The following is a 25,201-nucleotide window of genomic DNA, read 5'->3' as shown; positions in this document are numbered from 1 at the left end:
AGTTAGTTGTGCAGACTTCTTGCAGAACGTTTTCTGCATTGCCAAGGGTAGCGTATACCATCATTTGATTTCTCTAACTCTGGACCCCTCACCTTCGGTTACCTTAGGTTTTCGAATCTTTCCATGGGCTGTAGTTCCAGTTGACAGGGCAGGCAGGAGGATTGGGGTTTCGTGTGAAACACTTGGTGTTTAGAGTTGCTGTTTTTCAGGGAATTGGCTTTCACGTTTTGCCTCTCTGTTGACTTGCAGGTCATTCTGATGCTCACTACAGATCTGGATGGGGAGGATGAGAAAGACAAGGGGGCCCTGGACAACCTGCTCTCCCAGCTGATTGCTGAACTGGGCATGGACAAGAAGGTGACATTTGAGTCATTGTGTGAGAAGCAGGCATTAAAATCAGTTTTTTTCCTCCCTCGCGTAGTGAAACTTCACGGAGTTGCAGGGGGTGACTCTCCCCTGAGCCCCCCAGCTCTGCAGAGCCATTAGAAATGTTTTCCGTGTGTGCTTTGGCCCAGGCATGCTTGTGTGGGTCTGGCTGTAAGTGAGGACCAAGACCAGGTCACTGCCCTTGTGGCCCTGTTGTAGCTCCATGAGGTGAAAATGATAAATGGGTTGTTTGTATCTTGGCCTCAGGCAATGGCGCCCCACTCCAGTACTCTTTACCTTGGAAATCCCATGGATGGAGGAGCCTGGTAGGCTGCAGTCCACGGGGTCGCTAAGAGTCAGACACGACTGAGCGACTTCACTTTCACTTTTCCCTTTCATGTGTTGGAGAAGGAAATGGCAGCCCACTCCAGTGTTCCTGCCTGGAGAGTCCCAGGGACGGGGGGCCTGGTGGGCTGCTGTCTGTGGGGTCGCACAGGGTCGGACACGACGCAGCGACTCAGCAGCAGCAGTAGCTCCTAGGTGTGTCAGGCTCTCGGGTGTCCAGATGTAGGCCACAGGTGCGGTGGAGCTTGTTTGGCCTGTGATTCCGTGTGAGAACCACTTAGCGTTGGTAGGAGTGAGCAGTCTCGTTGAGAGGATGCCTCCAGGTTAAAGCCAGTGTCCCCTGGCTCCCCGCTTGTAGGACGTCTCCAGGAAGAGCGAGCGCAGCGCCCTGAACGAGGTGCACCTGGTGCTGATGCGGCTCCTGAGCGTCTTCATGTCCAGGACCAAGTCCGGGTCCAAGTCTTCCATCTGCGAGGTATGTGGCTGCGGGGGGGGAAAGGGGATTGTGTTTGGTGCCAGGGCGGCGGTCAGGGGCGGCAGACCTCTCTCACTGTGTAAGGCTTTTGGCGCTCGGGAGGAGTAAGAGTCTAAGCTGTCACCTCTTCAGGAGCAAAGCTTCCACCTTTTTCAGAATCCCTTCCAAACTCTGATCTTTTCCAACAATCCCTCCAATGGAGGGGGTTAAAGGGTTTGGAAGTTCCATTATTGAAAAGCAGGAGACTGTTCTGCAAGCCGCAGAGTGGCTAAGAGGATTCCCCTGCTGTATGTTGCTATAAGGTATGGTAATAAAGCAGAGAGAAAGCAGTGCGTGCGTACTGGAAAGGAGATTAACACAAAGCAGAGAAGGTAGAAATGGAGGCTGAACTGCTTCCAATCTTAATGAGCTTATGAGCTGTGGGGGCTGCTGGGATTTGCAAGGCTCTCCTAATGGTTTTATTTACAGTAGCTTTTCCCCTGCCTTTTTATTTGTGTGATCACTCACCCCATCTCCTTTGGAAGGTGGTTCTGTGGGAAGAGCCCCTACTGGGAGGGTGGGGTTGCAGAGAAATGCCTTTAGTGAAAAGTTTTCTTTCTTCTTAAATAGGCTTCTTTTCTAGATGCCCAAGGAGAAAGAGAAAACCTCTCCCCTCCAGGTGGAAGGGTTATCTAATTCTTGCCTCCTTGGCCTCTGGCACATATGTGTTGGGAGATTAGATTTGGGAACTGGTGTGTCTTTATTTTCTCTCACCATGCTGTTGTGCAGAAGAGTTGGGGAAACGTTTGAGCTCATTGGGAAACTTTCAAATTAAGAGATGGACTCACTTTCATGACAGCCAGTTCTCAGACTCTCGTGAGCATGTTTCCTGCTCTCAGGCTCAGCTGGACTGCACTCTGCTCTGCCAGCCGTTCTTAGCTTCTCTCTGCTTTTCCGCAGTCGTCTTCCCTCATCTCGAGCGCCACGGCTGCCGCCCTGCTGAGCTCCGGGGCTGTGGACTACTGCCTGCACGTGCTCAAGTCCCTGCTGGAGCACTGGAAGAGCCAGCAGAGCGACGAGGAGCCCGTGACTACCAGCCAGTTGCTGAAACCACATACCACGTCGTCCCCGCCTGACATGAGCCCGTTCTTCCTCCGCCAGTATGTGAAGGTAAGGGCCTTCCCCGGGCAGTGAGCCTCTCCTTTCCTGCCCCCAGGCTCCGGGTCCTCACTCCCCTGGAGCAGCGCCAAAGGCACCATGGATGTCCCTCACTGCCTCTGCTATCACCAGGGGCCCTTCAGCACCCTGGTTTAGAAGATGGGCTTTTTCCGGTCGGATGAATCTGGGGACACATCCCTGGGAGTTGGCGTTCCCACTCAAGCGCCGTGAAGCTTGGAGAAGCCCTGTCTAACTTGTAGTAAGCCTCAGTTTGTACATCTGTGGAGGATGAGCACACACAGAGCATCTGCTTCATAGAGCTGTTGGGAGCCTCGGACGTTCGGAAAGCACAGCGCCCAGCTCATCCCAGTGCTCAGTAGATGTTAATCATCATCCCCATTTCTGTCCCATTTAAATCCACGTAGCAGAGCAGGATGGCCTGGGCTGGGTGTGCTGCTCACTGCATGCTTAGAACTGCTTTAAAGAGTATGGAAGTGAAACAGGACAGAGCGTGTCCTTCTCGTTTTGTATGGCCCTTTGGTGGTTTTCCATAGCTCTTTGGCCAGAAAGTTCTTGGTGGATACAACAACCCTGCACGCAGCGCCGCTGATCCTGCGCCTCCCCAGGGTCTGTGCCATCCCTTCTGAAGTTCTTCCCTCTCCTTGTGCGTCCCTTATGTCCCCCATCAATGCCAAGGGAGTCCCTGGCGGCTCAGGTGGTAAGGAATCTGCCTGCCATGCAGGAGACCTTGGTTCGATTCCTGAGTCAGGAAGACCCTCTGGACACGGGATAGGCCACCCACTCCAGTATTCTTGGGCTTCCCTGGTGGCTCAGCTGGTAAAGAAACTGCCTGCAGTGTGGGAGAGCTGAGTTTGATCCCCGGATTGGGATGATCCCCTGGAGAAGGGAAGGGCTACCCACTCCAGTATTTGGCCTGCAGAATGCCATGGACTGTATGGTCCATGGGGTTGCAGAGTTGGACACGACTGAGCGACATTCACTTTTCACTTTTTAAGACGCAGCTCACACACTGGGTTCTTCCACAGCACACACTTGGCCGCTCTCCAGGCTGAGCCTTTCCCTAGGTCCCCGAGCACCCTGACCACACATGTGGGGCCTTCCCCTCCAGGCTCACGTCATGACCCTGTTCTGTTCCTCCCCACGCTGGCAGTGCTCGATCTAGATCTGGCAGCTGAGGGCTGCCTGCACGGCGCGCCGACTCTGGCAGCCCCGGGGAGCACGGTTGGTAGGGCAGCTGCTTCCCCCGGCCAGAGTCTCTCGGTGACCCTTGACACTGCCTCTTACAGAAACGCTTCTGTCGTCAGGGGGAGCTTTGGTTCTCGGGAATGGAGAACATCTCCCAGAGAACGTCAGACGTCCTTTTCCCTTACGCTTTCTTCAGTGTTTCCTGTTCTAGCTCTGATTTTTGTGTAAGCAGAGTAAAATCAATCCAGTGTCAGAAACCAGAGTGGAATGCCAGAACTTTGGAGAGTGGTGAGATCTGTCGCTACCACACGCTCGGCGTGTGATGAGATTGCCCCCAGAGCCTAGGGCCTTCCTGGGTTTGCGAGCTAAACGGTCAGTCCGTGTCCGCTGCAGCTGTGGGGGATGCCGTTTACCATCCCCACATGACGTGTTCCTGCTGAGCAGGAGACCAGCCTTGTTCCTCGCCGTGGTCACGGGAAGTCTCAGCCACGGCTCTCACGCGTGTTCTCCAGGGCCATGCTGCTGATGTGTTTGAGGCCTATACTCAACTTCTGACGGAGATGGTGCTGAGACTCCCGTACCAAATCAAAAAGATCGCCGACACCAACTCGCGAATCCCACCGCCTGTCTTTGATCATTCATGGTTTTACTTCCTCTCAGAGGTAAGCGAGGGTCCCAGTCGAGGAGAGGACATGGACCGTGACTGCCTCTGTGGCCCCCTTGCGCCCCAGCTCTGGCGTGGTACTTCCCCCAGCAGAGCCCTCCCACCACTGAGGTCTTGCTCCTCCCGAGTATACTGTATGGTGACACCGTGGAAGCCGCGTGTCAGAGCGGGTGTCCTCTTGAGCGTCTGATTCTGTTTCTCTAACGTCCCCCACACATGGTGACGGTGGCCGTGTTTAATAGCTTGGACTCTGTCTGGAAAACAGAAAGTATACTAGTTAAGTGGACTGAGAGATTTTAAATGCAGAGTTGGTTAAACAGCCATCGAAGGGCCGAGAAGATAACGAGGGGACACAGAGGCAACACAGCGGCAGTAACTGAGCAGCAGCCGCCGGCAGCCCTGCCGGTGAAGGGGCCAGCCCGGTGGATCTGACGGGAGGCTGCTGTGGGGCCCCAGGAGCTCTGAAGGATGTGAGGTGGCTGACTCTGGAAGTTCTGAGAGAAGCCAAGCAACAGGACGCCATGGGCTTGGTTTGTCCTTGACTGCCGAGACGCTGGGGGCTGCGGGGCTGCTGCTGGGGCAGCGGGGAGACGGGAAGGTGCACGTGCCTCCTCGCCTCCTGCCTCCTGGTGTACTGGCCCAGTGCTCCGCCGGCAGGGCCCAGAGGGAGCCGCTGCAGAGGGGCAGCGCCATCGGCCTGGCTCTGGACCGGACACCGCGGAGCAGGCTGGGCTTGGGGCCTGGGGAGCGCGGCTGCATGGCCCACAGAGCGTGACTGAGCTTAACTCAAGGAGCAGGATGTTAGCAAACCCCACATGACCAGTTCAAATTGTAGACGTACAACCACCCAACTTCTTCCCCACCTGTTTAACCTGAAAGAGAGATTCTGAATGTTTTTTCCTTATAGTTTCACTCTGGGCGGACTGGAGTGGAGACCAGCTTCCTTGTAGATTCCTCAGTACTCCCACGAGGAATAGCAGGAGTATTGCTATTTTTCCCTTTTTAATGTTTTTCTTTCTCCTGGTTCTTGTAAGGAATACAGAAGCTAGCTCAGCTGTGAGGAAGTAGCTTGGTTTGTGGGTTTTTTTTGTTTTTTGGAGTCCAGGGTGCTGTGGCCGGTATGGATACAGTCCCCGAGTCCCTGACTCTGTCGTTTCTCCCCTCAAGTACCTGATGATCCAGCAGACTCCGTTTGTGCGCCGGCAAGTCCGCAAACTTCTGCTCTTCATCTGCGGGTCAAAGGAGAAGTACCGCCAGCTGCGTGATCTGCACACTCTGGACTCCCACGTGCGAGGGATCAAGAAGCTGCTGGAGGAGCAGGGCATCTTCCTCCGGGCGAGCGTGGTCACGGCCAGCTCCGGCTCCGCCCTGCAGTATGACACGCTCATCAGCCTGGTACGGCCACACCGTGCCGGGGGTGGGGGGATAGGGAGGGGGCGTGTGATGAGTCTTAGCCAGGTGGCCATAGGACAGAGCCGTGCACACGGGGCTTCCCACCCCGACTGACACGTAGCTGGCCTCAGGCTCTGCACTGCCCCGCCCTCACTGGGCGGCGGGTCCTCTGTCACGAGGAGGGTTGACGTGGGCTTCTTACCTGTGTCGTTTGCTCACGTTGTGGGCAGGATCAACCTGTGGTTTGTGCATCTCTCCTTTTTGTCCCAGAATACTTCAGAAATGATGTATTACCACCTAAAATTAGTTGTTTGACTTTGGGGTATAAGTTGAATGATGGCATAGGAAAATCTAGAAAGAACATCTTCAGTGTTAAAGACTCCTAGTTCAGTGCTCTTACTATAGTGCTCTCAGTAAGAAGAAAACAAACTGGATTGTAGTGTCTCTGGTCCTAGCCTACCTTTGCTGCTGCATTATTTCAGGGGTTGAAGGACCCCTGAAAATGAAGGGCGTTTGTGTGGGGGCATTGAACGAAGGAGGCTTAGTGAGGGCCGGAGTGTGTGGGCCCCGGTCCCAGGTTTACTAGGGTGCTCGTTAGCCATGCCCAGAGGACAGGGGTCTGTAACCCAAAGCCGGGGAGAGGACCCTGAAGGCCGCAGGTGTGGGTCGTTGCTTCTACTTGGTTTCTGTTGCAGATGGAGCACCTGAAGGCCTGTGCCGAGATTGCTGCCCAGCGCACCATCAACTGGCAGAAGTTCTGCATCAAGGACGACTGTAAGCAATGCCTCTCCATTTGGTTGCTCTGCATGCATTCATTCCTTCAAGAACTATTCATCGAGGCCCTCTGTAGGCCAAGCGTTAAACTGGGTGTTAGAAATAGAGTCATGAGCAAGCTGGACAGACAGCACTCTGCCCAGCAAAGAAGACAAGGCTTCCAAGACTGAGCAGGGTCCGTAGAGAGAATGGGGGCTGCTGGAAGGTCAGCAGTGTCTGCTGGGGGTACCTGGGGTGGTCCGCTGACGAGGCGCATCACCGCCGTCAGAGAGGTGGGGGCTGGGAACCAGACTCCGTATCGTTGCTGCGGGACCCTCCAGGGGTGTCCGCAGTGGTGAACCCTTCTGGGTGACCCCCAGTGCAGCCCTTGGGCAGGAAGCTGGGAGGAGGGGGGCAGCCTGGTGTCGGGAGCAGCCGCCCCCGTGCCCGCGAGTCGCACGGAGCTGAGCCCCGTCTCCTCCGCCTGCAGCCGTTCTGTACTTCCTCCTGCAAGTCAGCTTCCTGGTGGACGAGGGGGTGGCCCCCGTGCTGCTGCAGCTGCTGTCCTGCGCCCTGTGCGGCAGCAAGGTGCTCGCCGCGCTGGCGGCCTCGGCCGGCTCCTCCAGCGCGTCCTCGGCCTCTGCCCCCGCGGCCGCCAGCTCTGGACAGGCCACAGCACAGCCCAAGTCGTCCACGAAGAAGAGCAAAAAGGAGGAGAAGGAGAAGGAGAAGGAGGGTAAGGACCACCTCCTTGGTGATGAGGGTGATGTGTTCTCATCTCTCTGGGAGCACACCGTTGGTTCCCTTCCTCTGAAAGAGTTTCCACCCTCGTTTGTAGAGACCTAAAACCCAAGTGCCCCCCAGGGTCTGCTCTTGGTCTCGTTTTCAGTTATGTTCAAGGTGACACCGTAAAGAGTGTGACTTCCCATACCAAGTGTCTGTAATGGGGAAAGCCAGAGGTGCACTGAATGTTTTTACTAGCCCGGGGTGGAGAGACTGTCAGCATTAAATGAAGCTATGTTAGTTAAGAAATGTGCCTTGTAAGCTGCTAGGTGCTTTATAGATGGATGCTCTAGTCATCTTTAGCTGACTCCTTGCCATCAGAAAGGTGAAAGCTTTGCTGTGTCCCTGCTTTTCATGATCCTTGGAGGCCTGAGACAGGTGTGGCGATGGTTCACCTTCCCCCGTTAATTATTCAGATACCTCTGTGCAGGTCTGTAGTAATGTTGACTGTATTAGGTAGCAGACTTTTGAAAGGAAATTCCTCCTCCATTATGACTGTCTTTGTTCAGTGCCAGGCTTGTATAGGCACTTTATCCTCTGCTTTTATTGGTAGCATTATTTTATTTGGGGCTGTTTGTCCCCTGGTGGTGGTGGTTTAGTCGCTAAGCCTTGTCTGACTCTTGCGACCCCATGGACTGTAGGCCGCCAGGCCCTTCTGTCCATGGGATTTTCCAGGCAAGAATACTGGAGTGGGTTGCCATTCCCTTCTCCAGGGGATCTTCCTGACCCAGTAAACAACTGAAAAGTGAAAGTCGCTCAGTCATGTCCGACTCTTTGCAACCCCATGGACTGTATAGTCCATGGAATTCTCCAGCCAGGATACTGGAGTGAGTAGCTTTTCCCTTCTACAGGGGATCTTCCCAACCCAGAGATCGAACTCAGGTCTTCCGCATTGCAGGGGGATTCTTAACCAGCTGAGCCGCCAGGGAAGCCCAAGAACACTGGAGTGGGCAGCCTATCCCTTCTCCAGCAGATCCAAAGTTGTTTTCAAATTATAACCATTTTGGTGAAAAGTTTAAGACACTGACAGCGTCTCCTCTCACTCCAGTTGAGGGCTCTAGACCACTTCTTCCTATCTTCAGCCCTCAATCCTGCTCTCATCTTGCAGGTGAGAGCTCAGGCAGTCAAGAGGACCAGCTGTGCACAGCTTTGGTGAACCAGCTGAACAAATTTGCGGACAAGGAGACCTTGGTCCAGTTTCTGCGTTGCTTTCTCTTGGAGTCCAACTCTTCCTCGGTGCGCTGGCAGGCCCACTGCCTGACACTGCACATCTATAGGTGGGGCCTGGGGCTTGGCTTCAGCAGGCCGCGTGGGGCTGGGCAGAGTGGGTGCAGAATTCTGTCATGTCTTTATGGCACATACCCAAGGTTGCAGTATCAGTATTTACACCAGTCTGAACCCTCTTGACTGTTGCAGATTTCTCCATCGAGTTGTCTGCTTCTTAGCTATTAAACTGATGTAAGAAACAAGAGGTGATCTGTTTTCCACCAAGAAGACTATGTTTAGAAGTCTGTTAAATGACCAAACTTGACTCTTTAGGCTAACAAAACCCAGTTTCTGCCCTTGAGTGATGTTGGAAGGTGGGAATAAACCACCTTCTGAAGACAGGAAAGGATTGTGCTGAATCTGTTAGGGTTGATTCTCTAAAGAGCAATAGCTCCATTCATAGTTGTGGGGAAAGAGGTAGATCGCCAAAACAGTACTTGGACCTTGTTGATTAAAATAAAGGAGCCCCTAGGGTTTTTTGCTACTGATAAGATGAACTGTCATTTATCTCCAGAAACTCTAGCAAATCTCAGCAGGAGCTGCTCCTAGACCTGATGTGGTCTATCTGGCCAGAACTCCCAGCTTATGGTCGTAAGGCTGCCCAGTTTGTGGACCTACTGGGATATTTCTCCTTGAAAACCCCACAGACAGAGAAGAAGGTAATAGATGATTGATGGTCTAAAGGGCTAACTTGCCACATGTAACTTTTTTTTCTCTTGAATTAAGAACATTAGGACTAACCTACAAGGGGGTATATGGATGAAATCTCTTTTAAATGTATATTGAGCACTCCCAATATGTATGTCACCTAGATGATACACATTAGCGAAAAACCACAATCTGAATTTGGCTTAGCCAGTAGACGTGGATAAAGTGGGGAAGAAAAGGCATCTCATTAACGTTGCTTGGGGAGAGAAGAGTGGTCCTCTGGTTTTCCTGGCTGTCCTGATCACACATCCAAAAGTATTTCTGCAAGGGGATAATCATTTCATAGCTTCTCCATAATAATAACATTTCTCTTCCTCCACAAGCTGAAAAAACATGGCTGCTACTAAGACTGTGGAAACTTCTAAAGAAGATGGGATCCTTTAAACGATTAGGGATTAGGCTCAGCTTTGCATGATCCTGGACAAGGGCTGGTACTTCAAGGGCAGTAGCGTAGCAGCTGGAAAGCGGAGGAGAGGAGTCTTTTCTAGTGAGACTTTCCCTTGGGCTTTAACTCTGGTCCTCTGTTGACTTCTGTTTTCAGTTGAAAGAATATTCACAGAAGGCTGTGGAGATTCTTCGAACTCAAAACCATATTCTTACCAACCATCCCAACTCCAACATTTATAAGTGAGTTCTGTCCTGCTTTCTTTCTATTTGAGGCTCAGTCAACAGGGCAGTTGCTGTTTCCATGCTGATTGGCTCGTTAAGAAGGTCTCTGGTTCCAGTGGTCTAAGTCTGAATCACATAAGACAAGTTTACAGGAAATAGCTGCGTTTAAAAGAAAAAAAAAAAAAACCTTTGGAAGACAGTGTTGATTAAAATCTTTTATTATTTCCCTGGTTTGTTAGCTACTCTTCTTTTTTTTCCCCCTCCAGACTTTATTGAGGCATGATTTACACACAACAATATGTGTACCCTTTTCAAGTATACAGTTTAATGACTTTTAGTAAGTTTAGTTGTGACTCTTGAGTCAAATTTTAATGTAACATTTAGGGTTCCCCTGACCTCAGAACAGATCAGAAATAGGGATGTCTCACATTTCCTTGTGTTCTCACTGGGGTGGGGCTCGCCTTGGGGAATAGTGAGCTGTGATTTTCTTCTGACCTCTTTGTGAAGCTCCATGCTTTCTAAGATGAACCTTTAATGCTGAGGCTGCTTTCCCCCGTAGCACCTTGTCTGGCCTGGTGGAGTTTGACGGCTGTTACCTGGAGAGTGATCCCTGCCTGGTGTGCAATAACCCAGAAGTGCCGTTCTGTGTAAGTGACAGCTCTCGCGTGGGTAGTCCTGGCTTCGAGGGACTGATGTTACTGCTTGGGTGTCCCTCTCCCAGTGGTGGGTCAGAGTGGTGTGAATTCTTACCTGACCAGCTACCTTAAATCAAAATTTCATCCATGGACAAAGAGTGGGTTACACCAAAGAGTTTTGAAGAGGACCCGATGAGCTGTTAACCTTGCACTAACACAGTGTTCTGTGTGTGCCTTCATATTTAGTACATCAAGCTGTCTTCCATTAAAGTGGACACGCGGTACACCACCACCCAGCAGGTGGTGAAGCTCATTGGCAGCCACACCATCAGCAAAGTGACCGTGAAGATCGGGGACCTGAAGCGGACCAAGATGGTGCGCACTATCAACCTCTACTATAACAACCGGACTGTGCAGGCCATCGTGGAGCTGAAAAACAAGTACGGGCGCCTCAGTCCTGGAGGGGCCGCGGGCCTGCTGGGCTCAGCGCCGGTGCTTGCTGTGACAGCCGGGGTCAGGGCAAGCATTCCTGGGGGCCTAGCATGTCCTCTTGCGGCTCTGGTCGTGGCTGGGGGACACAAGTGCAGTGCCAGTTCTTAAGGATGCTGGTGAAGGTTATTTTGAAATTGTGTCTCGTGGAACCCTCGAAGTCTAAGCTCTTCTTCAGCAGCCTGAAGGGAACTTGAGTGATGGGGCCTCCAGGCTTCTCACACCCATGGCTAACAGAGCAGTTCTGTTTTCATACAGATGTTTCTGTATGGGGAGTAGTTGTTTGTTAGATTGAGACACTGTTCTCTTGTTCACGGATCAGGCAGCAGTTCTCAAGGAGCTTCTCTAGTATGAAGTCCTTCCATTTCTATGTGGTGCCTTTTGTCTACACATGCTGACGCTGGATCTTTCTAGCTTATCTGTCCTGACGTCTGAAATGAGCCCTGGTGTGTATGGGCCAAAGAAGACACTAGCATGTGTTGGTGTCGACTTTTACTGAGACAGACCACTTGTGGAAGACTCGGGCGTTGCTCTTGGGCGGAGAATGTGGGTAGAGGCTACTGGGATGCCAGGACTTGCAGTGAGGGCTGCTCGGTGCTCAGGATGGAAGCATCAGTGTTACTCCAGAGGCAGAGCACAGCTAGCGTGTCCGTGTGGCCAGAGGGCCGCCAGGGGCTCTGCTCCTGGAGCAGGTTTTGTCCTTGGAGAAGCAGGGTCAACACGGGTGACCTGCAGGTAGAAGCTGCTCGCTGGGGTGACCCAGCCCCTCTGGAGGAGGGAGATTTGGTTTCTGTTTTGCAGAGTTAGCTCTGCTGCTGGTAAAGCCCTCACACTCTGGAATGAGACTGTGGTTTACATCCCTCGGAGAATTTACGTAGACTCACTTTCCTTATCTGTACTACTTTCAGGGTGTTCTTTTAAGTATTGAATGTGTTAGCATATGTGAAATGCTGAGAACAGAGCCTGACACATAGTAAAATTTCAGTAAACAGTAACTCTAACTATATAATTACCTCTAAATTATCACATGCCTTTACTCTTTCTGACTCTTCTTGGCACTTGGTCTGGATCCTGGTGTATCCCTCTGCCTCTCTGAAGCATCCTGAGCTTTATCCTTCCAAGGTAGTTGCCATGAGAGGGACTCACAGCAGTCATCATCATGGAGCCTCTTGGGAGTCCAGGCTCCAGTGTGGCATGCTTTCAGAATAACGTCTTCCTTTGATGTACATTCCCTTGTTTTTCTGGAATCTCAGAAATTATCATATGTAATGTCTTAAAGCGCCTGTATGTTCTACCCTTTTTTTCAAGAGAGAAAGAATAGTGGAAACGTATCTCTGAAATTAAGTTGCTTTTATTTGTCAGAGTTCCTTTCGTTACAATAACCATCTCACTGTCTTGGGAGAACACGTCGGGACGGTCTTCTGTCCGTCTCATCAGACTGTCGTTGCTGCGGGTCTTGTGAGAGGCTCTCAGGCCCTCTACCCACCTGTCCGACGCCGTTTCCCCTAGGCCGGCGCGCTGGCACAAGGCCAAGAAGGTCCAGCTGACCCCCGGGCAGACGGAGGTGAAGGTCGACCTGCCCCTGCCCATCGTGGCCTCCAACCTGATGATCGAGTTCGCGGACTTCTACGAGAACTACCAGGCCTCCACGGAGACGCTGCAGTGCCCACGCTGCAGTGCTTCGGTCCCCGCCAACCCCGGGGTCTGCGGCAACTGTGGGGAGAACGTCTACCAGTGTCACAAGTGCAGGTGCGCGCGCGGTGTCTCGCAGGTCAGCTGCGTGCCGTGTGTTTCCCAGGAAGAGCCTCGGCGTGGGCAGTTCTGCCGTGTGGGGCCCTCACCGTGGAGGATTATGGCCGTCTAGAGCACGGGTTCACAGATACAGGAGAGGGCGGGGGAGAGTTGTGGGGAGGTGGATGGGGTGGGGTTCCCGAGTTTAGTTCCGGGTCCCTTCTGTGGTTGCCTGGTTGCCTGAGTCGTCCTTGCCTGTTCGCTGCTGCCCCTCCGAGAGCCCTGCGGGGTTCCCAGCGTCTGCAGATGTGGCGCATGCGTTCCCTCTCCCCTCCGCCCTCTGCTGCCCCCTGACCCATGCTCTGGTGTTTCAGATCCATCAACTATGACGAGAAGGACCCCTTCCTGTGCAATGCCTGTGGCTTCTGTAAATACGCTCGCTTCGACTTCATGCTCTACGCCAAGCCCTGCTGCGCAGTGGACCCCATTGAGAACGAGGAAGACCGTAAGAAGGTGAGGCCGCGCCCAGGCCGGGCTCTGATCGGAGCTTGGGGCCCAGCTGGTGTGGGCAGCATACTTTTCCTTCTCGCCCAAGTCTTCTTGGCTCAGCGTGTTTTTAGGTCTTAGCTTTTGAATGGCAACAAATAAGATGGATTGGAACACGTGTTTTGGGTAGAATTTTGGAGACGGGTTGGTAATGGAAGTCGAGCATCTCAGGGGCAAGTGACGTGGTGTGACTGCAGACGGAAGGACAGGGCAGAGGGGGGCTGTCGGAATAGTCAGCAGCAGCCTGGCAGAGGAGAGTGGCGTCTAGCTTCAGAGTCGGCAGGATGGACGCTCCAGTTCCCCCTGTGCTTCTAACACTGTGGCCTGGCCTAAGTCACTGCCCTCAGCATTGTTTATGTATATCGTATACGCTGCATACCCGCTTCACAGGATTATTGCGATGCGCAGAAATACCACGTGAAACACAGTGCTTGACCGGACCACTGAGGGGAAGTCTTCAGTGTTGACGCGCCTTCGTGCCCTCCCTGTCTCTTCCTGTCTAGGCGGTGTCCAACATCAACACGCTTCTAGACAAAGCTGACCGAGTGTATCACCAACTGATGGGACATCGGCCACAGCTGGAGAACCTGCTCTGCAAAGTGAACGAGGCAGCTCCTGAGAAGCCGCAGGTAATCCGGGTGACTGGGGCGTTGGGAGAGGGTTCTGGGTCAGAAGCAGAGACTGGCCCCGGGTGAGGCCGTCTCCCGGTGGAAGGCTGACCGTGTCCCTCTGGGTTGCAGGACGACTCGGGAACCTCTGGGGGTATCAGCTCCACTTCGGCCAGCGTGAACCGGTACATCCTGCAGCTGGCGCAGGAGTACTGTGGAGACTGCAAGAGCTCTTTTGACGAACTCTCCAAAATCATCCAGGTAGAGGCGGGAGCGGCTGCTCAGTGCATTTTGTTGTGTGTTATCAACATTGTTTTTAAAGCAGTTCTTTGCTCTCTCGCCGCGGTTAAGCGCCAGCCACACAGCTGCTCACCTAGCGCAGTTTCGGGTGCTCGGTAGAAAGCTGAGTTCATATCAGCACACCGAGAGTCATGGAGATTGTTGCAGATCTGTGTTTCTTGATTGGTCACATTGGTGGGTGGTATATTACAGACCTCACCTGCATGGGGCGGAAGACTGGCTGCAGACAAGAGCAACCAGGGTCCTTGTCCCCAGAGTGGCTGGTAGGCCATCTTCACTCCATGTGCCTATATCCCTAACTTTATTCTTTAAAGAAAGTGTTATGTGGGTTTTAAGGACATATGCCTGTGATCAGAGGCTCAGTTCTAACTGCCCCTTACCTTGGTGAAGCCAGCCTCTCTAAGCTGTTTCCTCCTCTGTAAAGTGGGGATAAAGTATCTTAACTGCTAAGGTCATTAAAAAAAAAAGTTAATTGCAAGTTGTGTCCAACACTTTGTGATCCCATAAGACTGTAGCCCGCCAGGCTCCTCTGTCCATGGGATTCTCCAGGCAAGAGTAATGGAGTGGGCTGCCGTTTGCTTCTCCAGGGGTCTTCCCAACCCAGGGATCGAACTCAGGTCTCCTGCACTGCAGGCACATTCTTTACCAACTGAGCTACTAGGCTACGGTCATTGAGAGGGTTAAATTAGATAATACCGGTAGCGATTTTCAAACCAAAGCTGATTTCCAGTTAGCTTCGTTTTCCTTCCTCCTCATTTTAATTGCTGATATTTTTTACTCCTTTGTCTTTTTTTTTTTTTTCCCTTCAGAAAGTTTTTGCTTCCCGAAAAGAGTTGTTGGAATACGACCTGCAGCAGAGGGAAGCGGCCACCAAGTCCTCCCGGACCGCAGTGCAGCCCACCTTCACGGCCAGCCAGTACCGCGCCTTGTCCGTGCTGGGCTGCGGCCACACGTCCTCCACCAAGTGCTACGGCTGCGCCTCGGCCGTCACGGAGCACTGCATCACCCTGCTCCGGGCGCTGGCCACCAACCCCGCCCTGCGCCACATCCTCGTCTCCCAGGGCCTCATCCGGGAGCTCTTTGACTACAACCTCCGCCGCGGCTCCGCAGCCATGCGGGAGGAAGTCCGCCAGCTCATGTGCCTCCTGACTCGGTCAGAGCCTGCGCTGGGACGGGGGCGGGGGCCCTGCGGGCGGGAGGTGGCAGCGGTCCTGGGAGCGCTGGAGGGTGCAGGGGACTGTCCAGGGTGCAGCTGAACGGACGGAGGAGCTCGTGAAGCCCAGGTTCCCACGTATCGGTAGGCAGTGTGTTTGGCTTGTTCTTTGCTGGTTCCAGTGGGGTTTCCTGAGGAAGCGGTTTTTGAGTTCCAGTGTTGGGAGAAGGGCACTTGGGCTCAGGACTCACCCAGAAGAGAGCTGGAGCTGTGGGGCCTGGGGCTTCAGAGCTTAGATTGGCTCAGAAGGGTGCGGCATCTGATACTTTATACCACGTGCCACGGACACATTTCTTAATGTTCTCTGAGCATGTTTCCTCATCTGAGAAATAATGGTAATAGCTAGTACTCTCACGGCTTGTGCGGATGGAATGACATAATTCACGTGAGTAGTAGCTCATACTTGTGGAGTCCCTAGTCCATGCTGATACAGTATCCACAGCTGGATTTGCATTCTTTACCGAGTGTGGGCCGTAAGTTCTAGCACATGTGAGCTGGTTGCTAAATGTGACTTGCTGCATCATGTATTCACTCATTTAACAAGTACTGACTGAGCATTGGCTCAATGCTAGGCTTTGTTCTGGACTCTGAGGATGCAGTGGGAGATGAAGCGGCATCCCTGCCCTCATGTGGCCTTCGTTCTAGAGGGGAGAAGGGCAGTGAACGGATGAGTGTGGCCTCTGCTCTAGAGGGGGGAAGGGCAGTGAACGGACAAATGTGGCCTCCGTTCTAGCGGGGAGAAGGGCGGTGAATGGACAAATGTGGCCTCCGTTGTAGAGGGGAGAAGGGCAGTGAACGGTTGAATGTGGCCTCCGCTCTAGAGGGGAGAAGGGCAGTGAATGGATGAGGGCCCAGTGCAGTGTCAGGAGGTCAGACGTGAAGAGCAGTGCAGCTGGGATGGCAGATCTGATTGCAGGCAGGGTCGCTGCAGAGGGCAGGGTGGGCAGGGGCGACCGCTGAGGAGGTCAGGGAGTGAGGCATGCATGTATGGAAGGCATGGCCTGCCCACCGATGTTAATAGCAAGTGGTGGGGTGAGAGGTAGGGTGTGCCAGGTGTGTGGAGCCGGGGCCACGAGGAAGCCCGTGAGGATGGAGTGACGGACGCGTGAGGAACAAAGCCGAGGGTTTAGTGAGACCGGGGCCAGGTCCCGCAGGGTCTTGTAGGACTCTGTGAGGACTTGAATTTCATTCAGGAAGTGTTGGGAAGCCTGAGTGTGATTTGACACAATTCATGGTTTTTAAGTTACCAGTGTGTGCATTATTACAAAGGGACGTAGATGGGAAATGTGGATGCCTTGTGGGAAATGAAGTGGGGGCGGTTGGAGAAGCCGAGGAAGGAGACCGAGAGTGGACACCTGGGTTCTGCAGACTGACATACCAGGCGGGGCCTGGGCGCCGGGCAGCCTGGGCGTGGAGAGACCCCACGTGCGGTCTTCCCTCCGTCAGCCTCGCCTCCCCAGGAAGGCGGCTGGGCCCTCTTGTCACACAGCAGCATGGTTTTTTTTTTCTCCCCATTTATTTTTATTAGTTGGAGACTAATTACTTTACAACATTGTAGTGGTTTTGCCACACATTGACATGAATCAGCCTAGGATTTACACGTGTTCCCCATCCCGAAGCCCCCCTCCGCCTCCCTCTCCACTTGATCCCTCTGGGTCTTCCCAGTGCACCAGCCCCGAGCACTTATCTCATGCATCCAACCTGGGCTGGTGATCTGTTTCACCCTTGATAATATACATGTTTCGATGCTGTTCTCTCTAAACATCCCATCCTTGCCTTCTCCCACAGAGTCCAAAAGTCTGTACATCTGTGTCTGTACATCTGTGTCTCTTTTTCTGTTTTGCATATAGGGTTATCGTTACCATCTTTCTAAATTCTGTATATATGCGTTAGTATGCTGTATCGGTCTTTATCTTTCTGGCTTACTTCACTCTGGATAATGGGCTCCAGTTTCATCCATCTCATTAGAACTGATTCAGATGAATTCTTTTTAATGGCTGAGTAATATTCCATGGTGTATATGTACCACAGCTGTCTTATCCATTCGCCTGCTGATGGGCATCTAGGTTGCTTCCATGTCCTGGCTATTATAAACAGTGCTGCGATGAACATTGGGGTGCACGTGTCTCTTTCAGATCTGGTTTCCTCGGTGTGTATGCCCAGGAGTGGGATTGCTGGGTCACATGGTAGTTCTATTTCCAGTTTTTTAAGAAATCTCCACACTGTTTTCCATAGTGGCTGTACTAGTTTGCATTCCCACCAACAGTGTAAGAGGGTTCCCTTTTCTCCACACCCTCTCCAGCATTTATTGCTTGTAGACTTTTGGATAGCAGCCATCCTGACTGGCGTGTAATGGTACCTCATTGTGGTTTTGATTTGCATTTCTCTGATAATGAGTGATGTTGAGCATTTTTTTATGTGTTTGTTAGCCATCTGTGTGTCTTCTTTGAAGAAATGTCTGTTTAGTTCTTTGGTCCATTTTTTGATTGGGTCATTTATTTTTCTCGAGTTGACCTGCAGGAGTTGCTTGTATACTTTTGAGATTAATCCTTTGTCTGTTGCTTCATTTGCTATTATTTTCTCCCAATCTGAGGGCTGTCTTTTCATCTTGCTTATAGTTTCCTTTGTTGTGCAAAAGATTTTAAGTTTAATTAGGTCCCATTTGTTTATTTTTGCTTTTATTTCCAATATTCTGGGAGTTGGGTCATAGAGGATCCTGCTGTGATTTATGTCAGAGAGTGTTTTGCCTATGTTCTCCTCTAGGAGTTTTATAGTTTCTGGTCTTACATTTAGATCTTTAATCCGTTTTGAGTTTATTTTTGTGTATGGTGTTAGCAAGTGTTCTAGTTTCATTCTTTTACAAGTGGTTGACCAGTTTTCCCAGCACCACTTGTTAAAGAGGTTGTCTTTTTTCCATTGTATATCCTTGTCTCCTTTGTTGAAGATAAGGTGTCTATAGGTTCGTGGATTTATCCCTGGGCTTTCTCTTCTGTTCCATCGATCTATATTTCTGTCTTTGTGCCAGTACCATACTGTCTTGACGACTGTGGCTTTGTAGTAGAGCCTGAAGTCAGGCAGGTTGATTCCTCCAGTTCCATTCTTCTTTCTCAAGATTACTTTGGCTATTCGAGGTTTTTTTGTATTTCCATACAAATTGTGAAATTATTTGTTCTAGTTCTGTGAAAAATACCGTTGGTAGCTTGATAGGGATTGCATTGAATCTATAGATTGCTTTGGGTAGTATAGCCATTTTGACAATGTTGATTCTTCCAATCCATGAACATGGCATATTTCTCCATCTATTTGTGTCCTCCTTGATTTCTTTCACCAGTGTTTTATAGTTTTCTATGTATAGGTCTTTTGTTTCTTTAGGTAGATATACTCCTAAGTATTTTATTCTTTCTGTTGCAATGGTGAATGGTATTGTTTCCTTAATTTCTCTTTCTGTTTTCTCATTGTTAGTGTATAGGAATGCCAGGGATTTCTGTGTGTTAATTTTATATCCTGCAACATTACTGTATTCATTGATTACCTCTAGTAATTTTCTTGTAGAGTCTTTAGGGTTTTCTATGTAGAGAATCATGTCATCTGCAGAGTTTCACTTCTTCTTTTCCTGTCTGGATTCCTTTTACTTCTTTTTCTGCTCTGATTGCTGTGGCCAAAACTTCCAAAACTATGTTGAATAGTAGTGGTGAGAGTGGGCACCCTTGTCTTGTTCCTGATTTTAGGGGAAATGCTTTCAATTTTTCACCATTGAGGGTAATGCTTGCTGTGGGTTTGTCACATATAGCTTTTATTATGTTGAGGTATGTTCCTTCTATTCCTGCTTTCTGAAGAGTTTTCATCATAAATGGATGTTGAATTTTGTCAAAGGCTTTTTCTGCATCTATTGAGATAATCATATGGTTTTTATCTTCCAATTTGTTAATGTGGTGTATTACATTGATTGATTTGTGGATATTAAAGAATCCTTCACAGCAGGGTTTTGTGGGACTCTCGAGTCGTCTTGCCCCCAGGAAGGCCGGTAGCCCTAGACGTTGATTTCTTCTGCCTGGACTCTGTCACGTGGGGAGGGGGACGCACCCAGTGGAGTAACAGGACTCTCTTCTCTGCCTCCCTAGAGACAATCCAGAGGCCACCCAGCAAATGAACGATCTGATTATTGGCAAAGTCTCCACAGCTCTGAAGGGCCACTGGGCCAACCCTGACCTGGTGAGCAGGCCGCCGTCCCCGACTGCCCCCCTCACCCTTCTCCTTCGTTCCCGTGGCTTCCCCCCAACGGCGCCTCGTTGTGATGACCAGGGCAGGCGAGGGGGCGGACGGGGCACATCGGCAGGGCTCACATCCCAGGAAGACCTTTCTGAGTCAGCGTCAGGCTCAGAGAGCAGAAACAGGCAGCGGGCCATGCTGAGGGTCTCCATCTCCTTCTGTCTCTCTGACGGTCCGCCTGACCGCGCGGGTTAGTTCTGAGTCTCTGGGTCAGAGTGTGGATGCAGGCCCTCATCCTGGACTGACCCTGCAGACCCCCTTTTGCTCATATCTCTTCCTCTTGGCCCTCAGGCAAGTAGCCTTCAGTACGAAATGCTGTTGTTGACAGACTCCATCTCCAAGGAGGACAGCTGCTGGGAGCTCCGCTTGCGCTGTGGTGAGTTTGGGGGATGTCTGGTTGGCAGCTGGCTGGTGAGAGGAGCGCAGCTCGCCGCGGGGCACTTGAGGCCGGGAAGCTGCCCTCAGGTGTCCTCACGGCGGCTGGCGAGGTACGTCTGTGACTGTGTCTCTGCCCTGCCTTCCTCGCCCAGCACTCAGCCTTTTCCTCATGGCCGTGAACATCAAGACCCCCGTGGTGGTTGAGAACATCACCCTCATGTGCCTGCGGATCTTGCAGAAGCTGATTAAGCCACCTGCTCCCACCAGCAAGAAGAACAAGGTTACGGGGCTGAGAGGGCGGCGGGGGGTGGGCTCCAGCCAGCACACCCTGCTCTGAAGGCCTTCGCTCACCCAAGCTTGCCTTCCCTGGAGCACCAGTGCTTCCTTGGAGGCAGTTCAGCGGAGATGGATTGGGGTTTTTGAGAGGGGAAGTTTCTCAGAGGGAGCTCAGGAGTAACCAAGCAGGAAAAGGCCTGGGACAGTGGTTCGCGTGGAGGACTGCCCCTTCCTCTAGTCCCTCCTACAGCTCGCAGCTCCGGCGGGTGTGGCGTGCCTCTGTAACCCCTCTGCCTTTGCCCAGTGCTAGAAGCCCTTCCCTTCCCTTGCGCTGTGACTTGGGCAGGGATCGAACCCCTGGCTCCTGTGTGGGCAGGTGAGTTTTCACCACTGAGCCCCTGGGAGGCCCCTGGCCTTCGGTGTCCTTGTGAATGTTGTGTGTGGCGGTGCGGTGTCTCCTCTGCCTGGCCTGCCCTCCCCCCCTTTGTCAGCTGATGCTTCAGTGATCCAGTTCTCTGCCAGGCTGGCCATGCACTCCTCCAGTCCGGGGACTGTTTTACTAAGATGTTTCTTTGGTCCAGTGCATAGCATGGTGTCTCACTTTATAACAGTCAGTCAGTAAGTCGTTGTTAAATGCGTGAGTAAAGCTGAGCTTTCAGTTCTGAAGGTGGCCTCGCTGCAGATGGACCTGCTCATATTGGTGTGAGAGCCTGCGGGAGGCCTTGTATCTGTCTTTGTAGTCCTGGGGCCCTTCTGATTCCTGCTCCATCCTTGTGGAGCCCCTTGCTGGGACGTGGAGTCTTCGTTGCAGGACGCTGAGTGGCAGGCCCCATGGGGGAAGCTGGACAGGGGGCAGTTTACTCTGCTTCCGTTTCTTGGTCTACCCCGACAGTCCGCAGAAAAGACCCCCCTTGCTTCACTTTGATGAAGGCTTTCTTCCCCTCAGAGCTCATTCTCAGCAAGTGAAAACTGGCTCTTGATTGAAAAGAGGAGCCTCATCCCCACGTAACTGTCATTTTTCTCACAGTGTGAGGGCACAGATTTCCACCCGAGGGGACTCTTTTCCACAGAGCGCGGGAGCCTCACATTTTGCCTAGTTTTAGCCTAGAGAGAGCAGCGGTTCTCAGAGTGTGGCTTATAGATCTGGGTGTGCCCGAGACAACCAGGACATCTGTGAGGTCAGCGTCACTTTCGTGATTATCCCGAGGCATGATTTGCCCTTTTCTCCTTTGGTGGCTCTTGTGCAGATGGTACAGAGTCAGTGGTGGTGAGCCTGACCGCGCCTCGGCACCACGAGGCATGCTGTTCACGCGCCTGCAGCCTCACCACGAGCATCCCCGGTGAAGCACTGCCGATGAGTTTAGTGAATAGCAGTCGTTCTCGTGTTCAGTGAGACAGGGCAGAGGTCGTCCTGAGAGAACCGTTGGTGTGACCGGGATGGGGGCTGCACCTGCACTGGCTGCTGTTTTCATGGAACCTCATGTGTGCTTGGAAGGAGGGCTGAAGAGCCAATTGTGGTTCTTCAGAATCGGGTATTTAGTAGACAGTTTTCTTGGAAAGTGAATAAAATGAGCCTGTCACTTAAAGAGGAATTGGTGTAACTCTGTCAACCAGTATTTTCCAAATGACCAACGCATGTTCATGTGTGAGTAAAAGATGAATTTTAGTGGAATGGGATAGGAAATGTTTTTTGATTGGTTTTAGATTCCACACTGCAACCAATCTTTAAGAACCTATAATTTGTTGAATTTTGGTTTAGTATTAAAAATCCACAATTAATTTAAAAAACTGTTAAATTACTTTTCTTTCCAACTGTACTTCTGAGTGCTTCAGCAAAACAACCTATCACAGCAGTTTGAACTTAAAAGCAGTGTGAGAGCCTGGCTGTCTCACTAGGGTGGCCAGTAGACAGCTTCACAACATGCAGCAGCAGCGTGGCTCCTGTCGCTGTGTTGTTTTTGTTTTGGGAAATAATTAATAAAAAATGTTTAGGTTAACAGGTAAGGCATTTATTTTTATTTGTAAATGAGTTAAATATTTTAAGAACTGCCGAACTTTAATTTTTAATAGATCCATATTGATGCATAGAGCTACACACAAAAGAACTCTTTGGAGTCAGTAATTTTCAAGAGCGTAATGAGGTCCTGTGGCCGAAAAGTTTGAGAATTGCTGGCTTAGAATCCTACCGGGGGCTCCCCTGTGCAGGCCACTTGGGATTAGTAATGGCTCTTTAAATTCTAGAGGCTGCTTAGTGACCCCTTGAAGATTTATGTTTGGGGAAACTACAGATCAGCCTTGGCGTAGGAATTAGTGTATGTGGCTATAAGAGCCTCTGTACGAAGCCAGTTACACCTTATCCTGCACAGGTAAAATCAGTGACCCTAAGCTCAGCATGGTGATGCTCCTGCGAAATTGAATCAACATGCTATAAAGGAGCACAGATGGGGCATAGAAGACGTGAATGCTGCCCTTCTGATCTCGCCTTTGTGCCTGCCTGTCCCCGGGGCAGTCCCACTGTGTGGCCGCCGCAGCTCAGGCGCGCCCCCGGCCCGCTCACCCGTCCGCCTCCCTCCTGCAGGACGTCCCTGTCGAAGCCCTCACCACTGTGAAGCCGTACTGCAATGAGATCCACGCCCAGGCCCAGCTCTGGCTCAAGAGGGACCCCAAGGCATCCTATGAAGCCTGGAAGAAGTGTCTTCCCATCCGGGGTGTGTCTGCCTTTCGGGACTTGAGCAATGGGCCCTTCCTGCCCCTGGCTGACGGCCCAGCATCTTCCCCGGTCTGTCCCTTTCTCTTCCTTACCTCTCCCTGCATCCCTTTGCCTGCCAGGGATCGATGGCAATGGGAAGTCTCCCAGCAAGTCAGAGCTCCGCCACCTCTACTTGACCGAGAAGTACGTGTGGCGGTGGAAGCAGTTCCTGAGTCGGCGGGGGAAGCGGACCTCCCCGCTGGACCTCAAGCTGGGCCACAACAACTGGCTGCGGCAAGTGAGTGACGATCTCCTGGGCTTCTCACTGCCGCGCGCTGGCCCCAGGTCCCGGGCAGGGCATTTCTGCTCCTCACCGCAGGTCTCCTCTGCTTTCTCTTCTTTCCCTTTGTTAGTCTTGCTTCCTTTCTGATCGGTAGAGGCTCTTGGTTGCAGCCGCCTGCGTGGTGGATGGGCCACATCAGAACTCTTTCTGCCCTTCTCATCAAGCTCCTGCTCTCTGCTCTCCTCCCTGACCGCTGAGCAGAGCGAAGCCTCAGTGCCTGCACTGCTTTATCCTTCCACCTTTCATGTTTTCTGTCCTTTTCCTCTTTGCAGCTAATGGTTTTAAAAGGTTAAAGTAACAATATTTTAGAGAATTCATTTGTCCATCAGTATGTAATGTGAACACTTGGTTTAAATTTAACATAAGTGTTCAGCATGTTGTTATTGTTCAGTTGCTAAGTTATGTTCGACTCTTTGTGAGCCCATGGACTGAAGCACGCCAGGCTTCCCTGTCCTTCCCTATCTCCCAGAGTTTACTCAAACTCATGTCCATCGAGTTGGTGATGCCATCCAGCCATCTCATCCTCTGTCGCCCCCTTCTCCTCCTGCTCTCAGTCTTTCCCAGCATCAGGGGCTTTTCCAGTGAGTCAGCTCGTCACATCAGGTGGACAAAGTATTGGAGTTTCAGTCCTTCCAATAAATATTCAGGATTAGTTTCCTTTAGGATTGACTGGTTTGATCTCCTTGCTGTCCAAGATAACTGTCTCCAAAATAGAATCATAGATGTTTTTGCTAAGGAGAATACCTGCCTGTCTTTTTTCCTGGTTCTGTCGTCTGAGTATGTTCTCCAAAGCACTTGTTGGAGAAAGGCACCATGGAGACGTGACTCTTAGACAGCCTTTTTGCCCGTCTGCAGCAGCGGGATCTTGAGTTAGCTGGTGGTTTTTCCTTTACCCTTTTGCTCGTGAGGTGCTCAGAGGATTTCCCTTGGGTGCGTGGCAGCTGACTCTGCCTGGCGGGGCCGGATGAGAGGCTGCCCGCCGAGCCAGGCACTCCTCCCCACCCCCTGCAGGTGCTCTTCACTCCAGCAACACAGGCTGCACGGCAGGCGGCCTGCACCATCGTGGAAGCGCTGGCCACCATCCCCAGCCGCAAGCAGCAGGTCCTTGACCTCCTCACCAGGTACCTTCTGAGAACGGGATGGGCAGGGTGGCGGGACTTCATCCAGGGAGCCCTGCCGCCCTCCCGGGGGAGTCAGTAGACAAGGGCGACGGGAGGCAGGCCTGTGCAGTAGCCACCTCGTTCCTTGTGGAAGTCCACAAAACCAAGACGCACTGAGCTGCCGCGTGCAGTGATTTTAATAGCAGTGGTGCTGGTGGTAATAGAGTCAGCAGCTAGTATATTTTGAGGTCTTATGAGCTTACAAAAGCTCGGCATGCATTATGTCATTTAGTGCTCACCTGGGCTTTGATTGCTTAGTTACCTTGTCCCCAGGAGGGCAAGATTTCAGTCCAGGCAGTCTAATTTCCGCGTTATCGGCCACTAGACTCGGTGGTAAACTTGCCTTGTGAGCGGTTCAGTCGCTATGCTCTCCAGCTGCCCCAGTAACCGCCACTCGTGTATTGGCGCTTTATTCCAAGTGTGTACAGTGTGTTGCGCTGCATTCCCTGCTGTGTGCTCTTCAGCTTTCCCCAGGCCTGAGGAGTTCCCGAGTCGGGGTTCTGGGGTGTTCCGAGCCCCGGTCCTCCCCAGCGAGGCAGGGGGAGAGGAGGACTGCGGAGGGGCAGAGGCGGGGGGCTGTGGGGCGGTGTGGGCTCACTCTCAGCGCCCGGCTCCACGGCAGCTACCTGGATGAGCTGAGCATTGCTGGCGAGTGTGCGGCCGAGTACCTGGCTCTCTACCAGAAGCTCATCACCTCAGCTCACTGGAAAGTCTACCTGGCAGCCCGAGGAGTCCTGCCCTACGTGGGCAACCTCATCACCAAGGTATGCCGTCCCGGCCCCGCCGGGGAGCGCCTGCCCCGGGCCCGCTCTCCTTGCCCTCTCTGTGTGGGCTCTGTGGTGGCCTCTTACGCCAGGGAG

General features: G+C 52.1%; 1 protein-coding gene across 2 annotated transcripts in view; it reads left to right on the top strand.

Annotated features, from left to right (window-relative positions):
• UBR4 (ubiquitin protein ligase E3 component n-recognin 4) overlaps positions 1–25,201 on the top strand; it is a 132,213-nt gene that overhangs the window by 77,006 nt on the left and 30,006 nt on the right. For both annotated transcript variants that reach the window (XM_065929934.1, XM_065929933.1), the window contains 24 exons: positions 250–357; positions 1,070–1,186; positions 2,126–2,335; positions 4,042–4,191; positions 5,361–5,588; positions 6,281–6,359; positions 6,829–7,074; positions 8,230–8,398; positions 8,902–9,046; positions 9,637–9,722; positions 10,264–10,351; positions 10,586–10,779; positions 12,338–12,577; positions 12,934–13,072; positions 13,609–13,734; positions 13,846–13,974; positions 14,823–15,166; positions 19,348–19,438; positions 19,787–19,871; positions 20,026–20,153; positions 22,728–22,857; positions 22,979–23,136; positions 24,193–24,302; positions 24,964–25,105. In XM_065929934.1, coding sequence (XP_065786006.1) covers positions 250–357; positions 1,070–1,186; positions 2,126–2,335; positions 4,042–4,191; positions 5,361–5,588; positions 6,281–6,359; positions 6,829–7,074; positions 8,230–8,398; positions 8,902–9,046; positions 9,637–9,722; positions 10,264–10,351; positions 10,586–10,779; positions 12,338–12,577; positions 12,934–13,072; positions 13,609–13,734; positions 13,846–13,974; positions 14,823–15,166; positions 19,348–19,438; positions 19,787–19,871; positions 20,026–20,153; positions 22,728–22,857; positions 22,979–23,136; positions 24,193–24,302; positions 24,964–25,105 — 3,642 coding nt within the window. The remainder of the gene's footprint in view (positions 1–249; positions 358–1,069; positions 1,187–2,125; positions 2,336–4,041; positions 4,192–5,360; positions 5,589–6,280; positions 6,360–6,828; positions 7,075–8,229; positions 8,399–8,901; positions 9,047–9,636; positions 9,723–10,263; positions 10,352–10,585; positions 10,780–12,337; positions 12,578–12,933; positions 13,073–13,608; positions 13,735–13,845; positions 13,975–14,822; positions 15,167–19,347; positions 19,439–19,786; positions 19,872–20,025; positions 20,154–22,727; positions 22,858–22,978; positions 23,137–24,192; positions 24,303–24,963; positions 25,106–25,201) is intronic.

The sequence above is a fragment of the Muntiacus reevesi genome, chromosome 3, assembly GCF_963930625.1.
Source record: "Muntiacus reevesi chromosome 3, mMunRee1.1, whole genome shotgun sequence".
NCBI lineage: Eukaryota > Metazoa > Chordata > Mammalia > Artiodactyla > Cervidae > Muntiacus > Muntiacus reevesi.
This window is presented reverse-complemented; position numbering and strand designations above follow the sequence as displayed.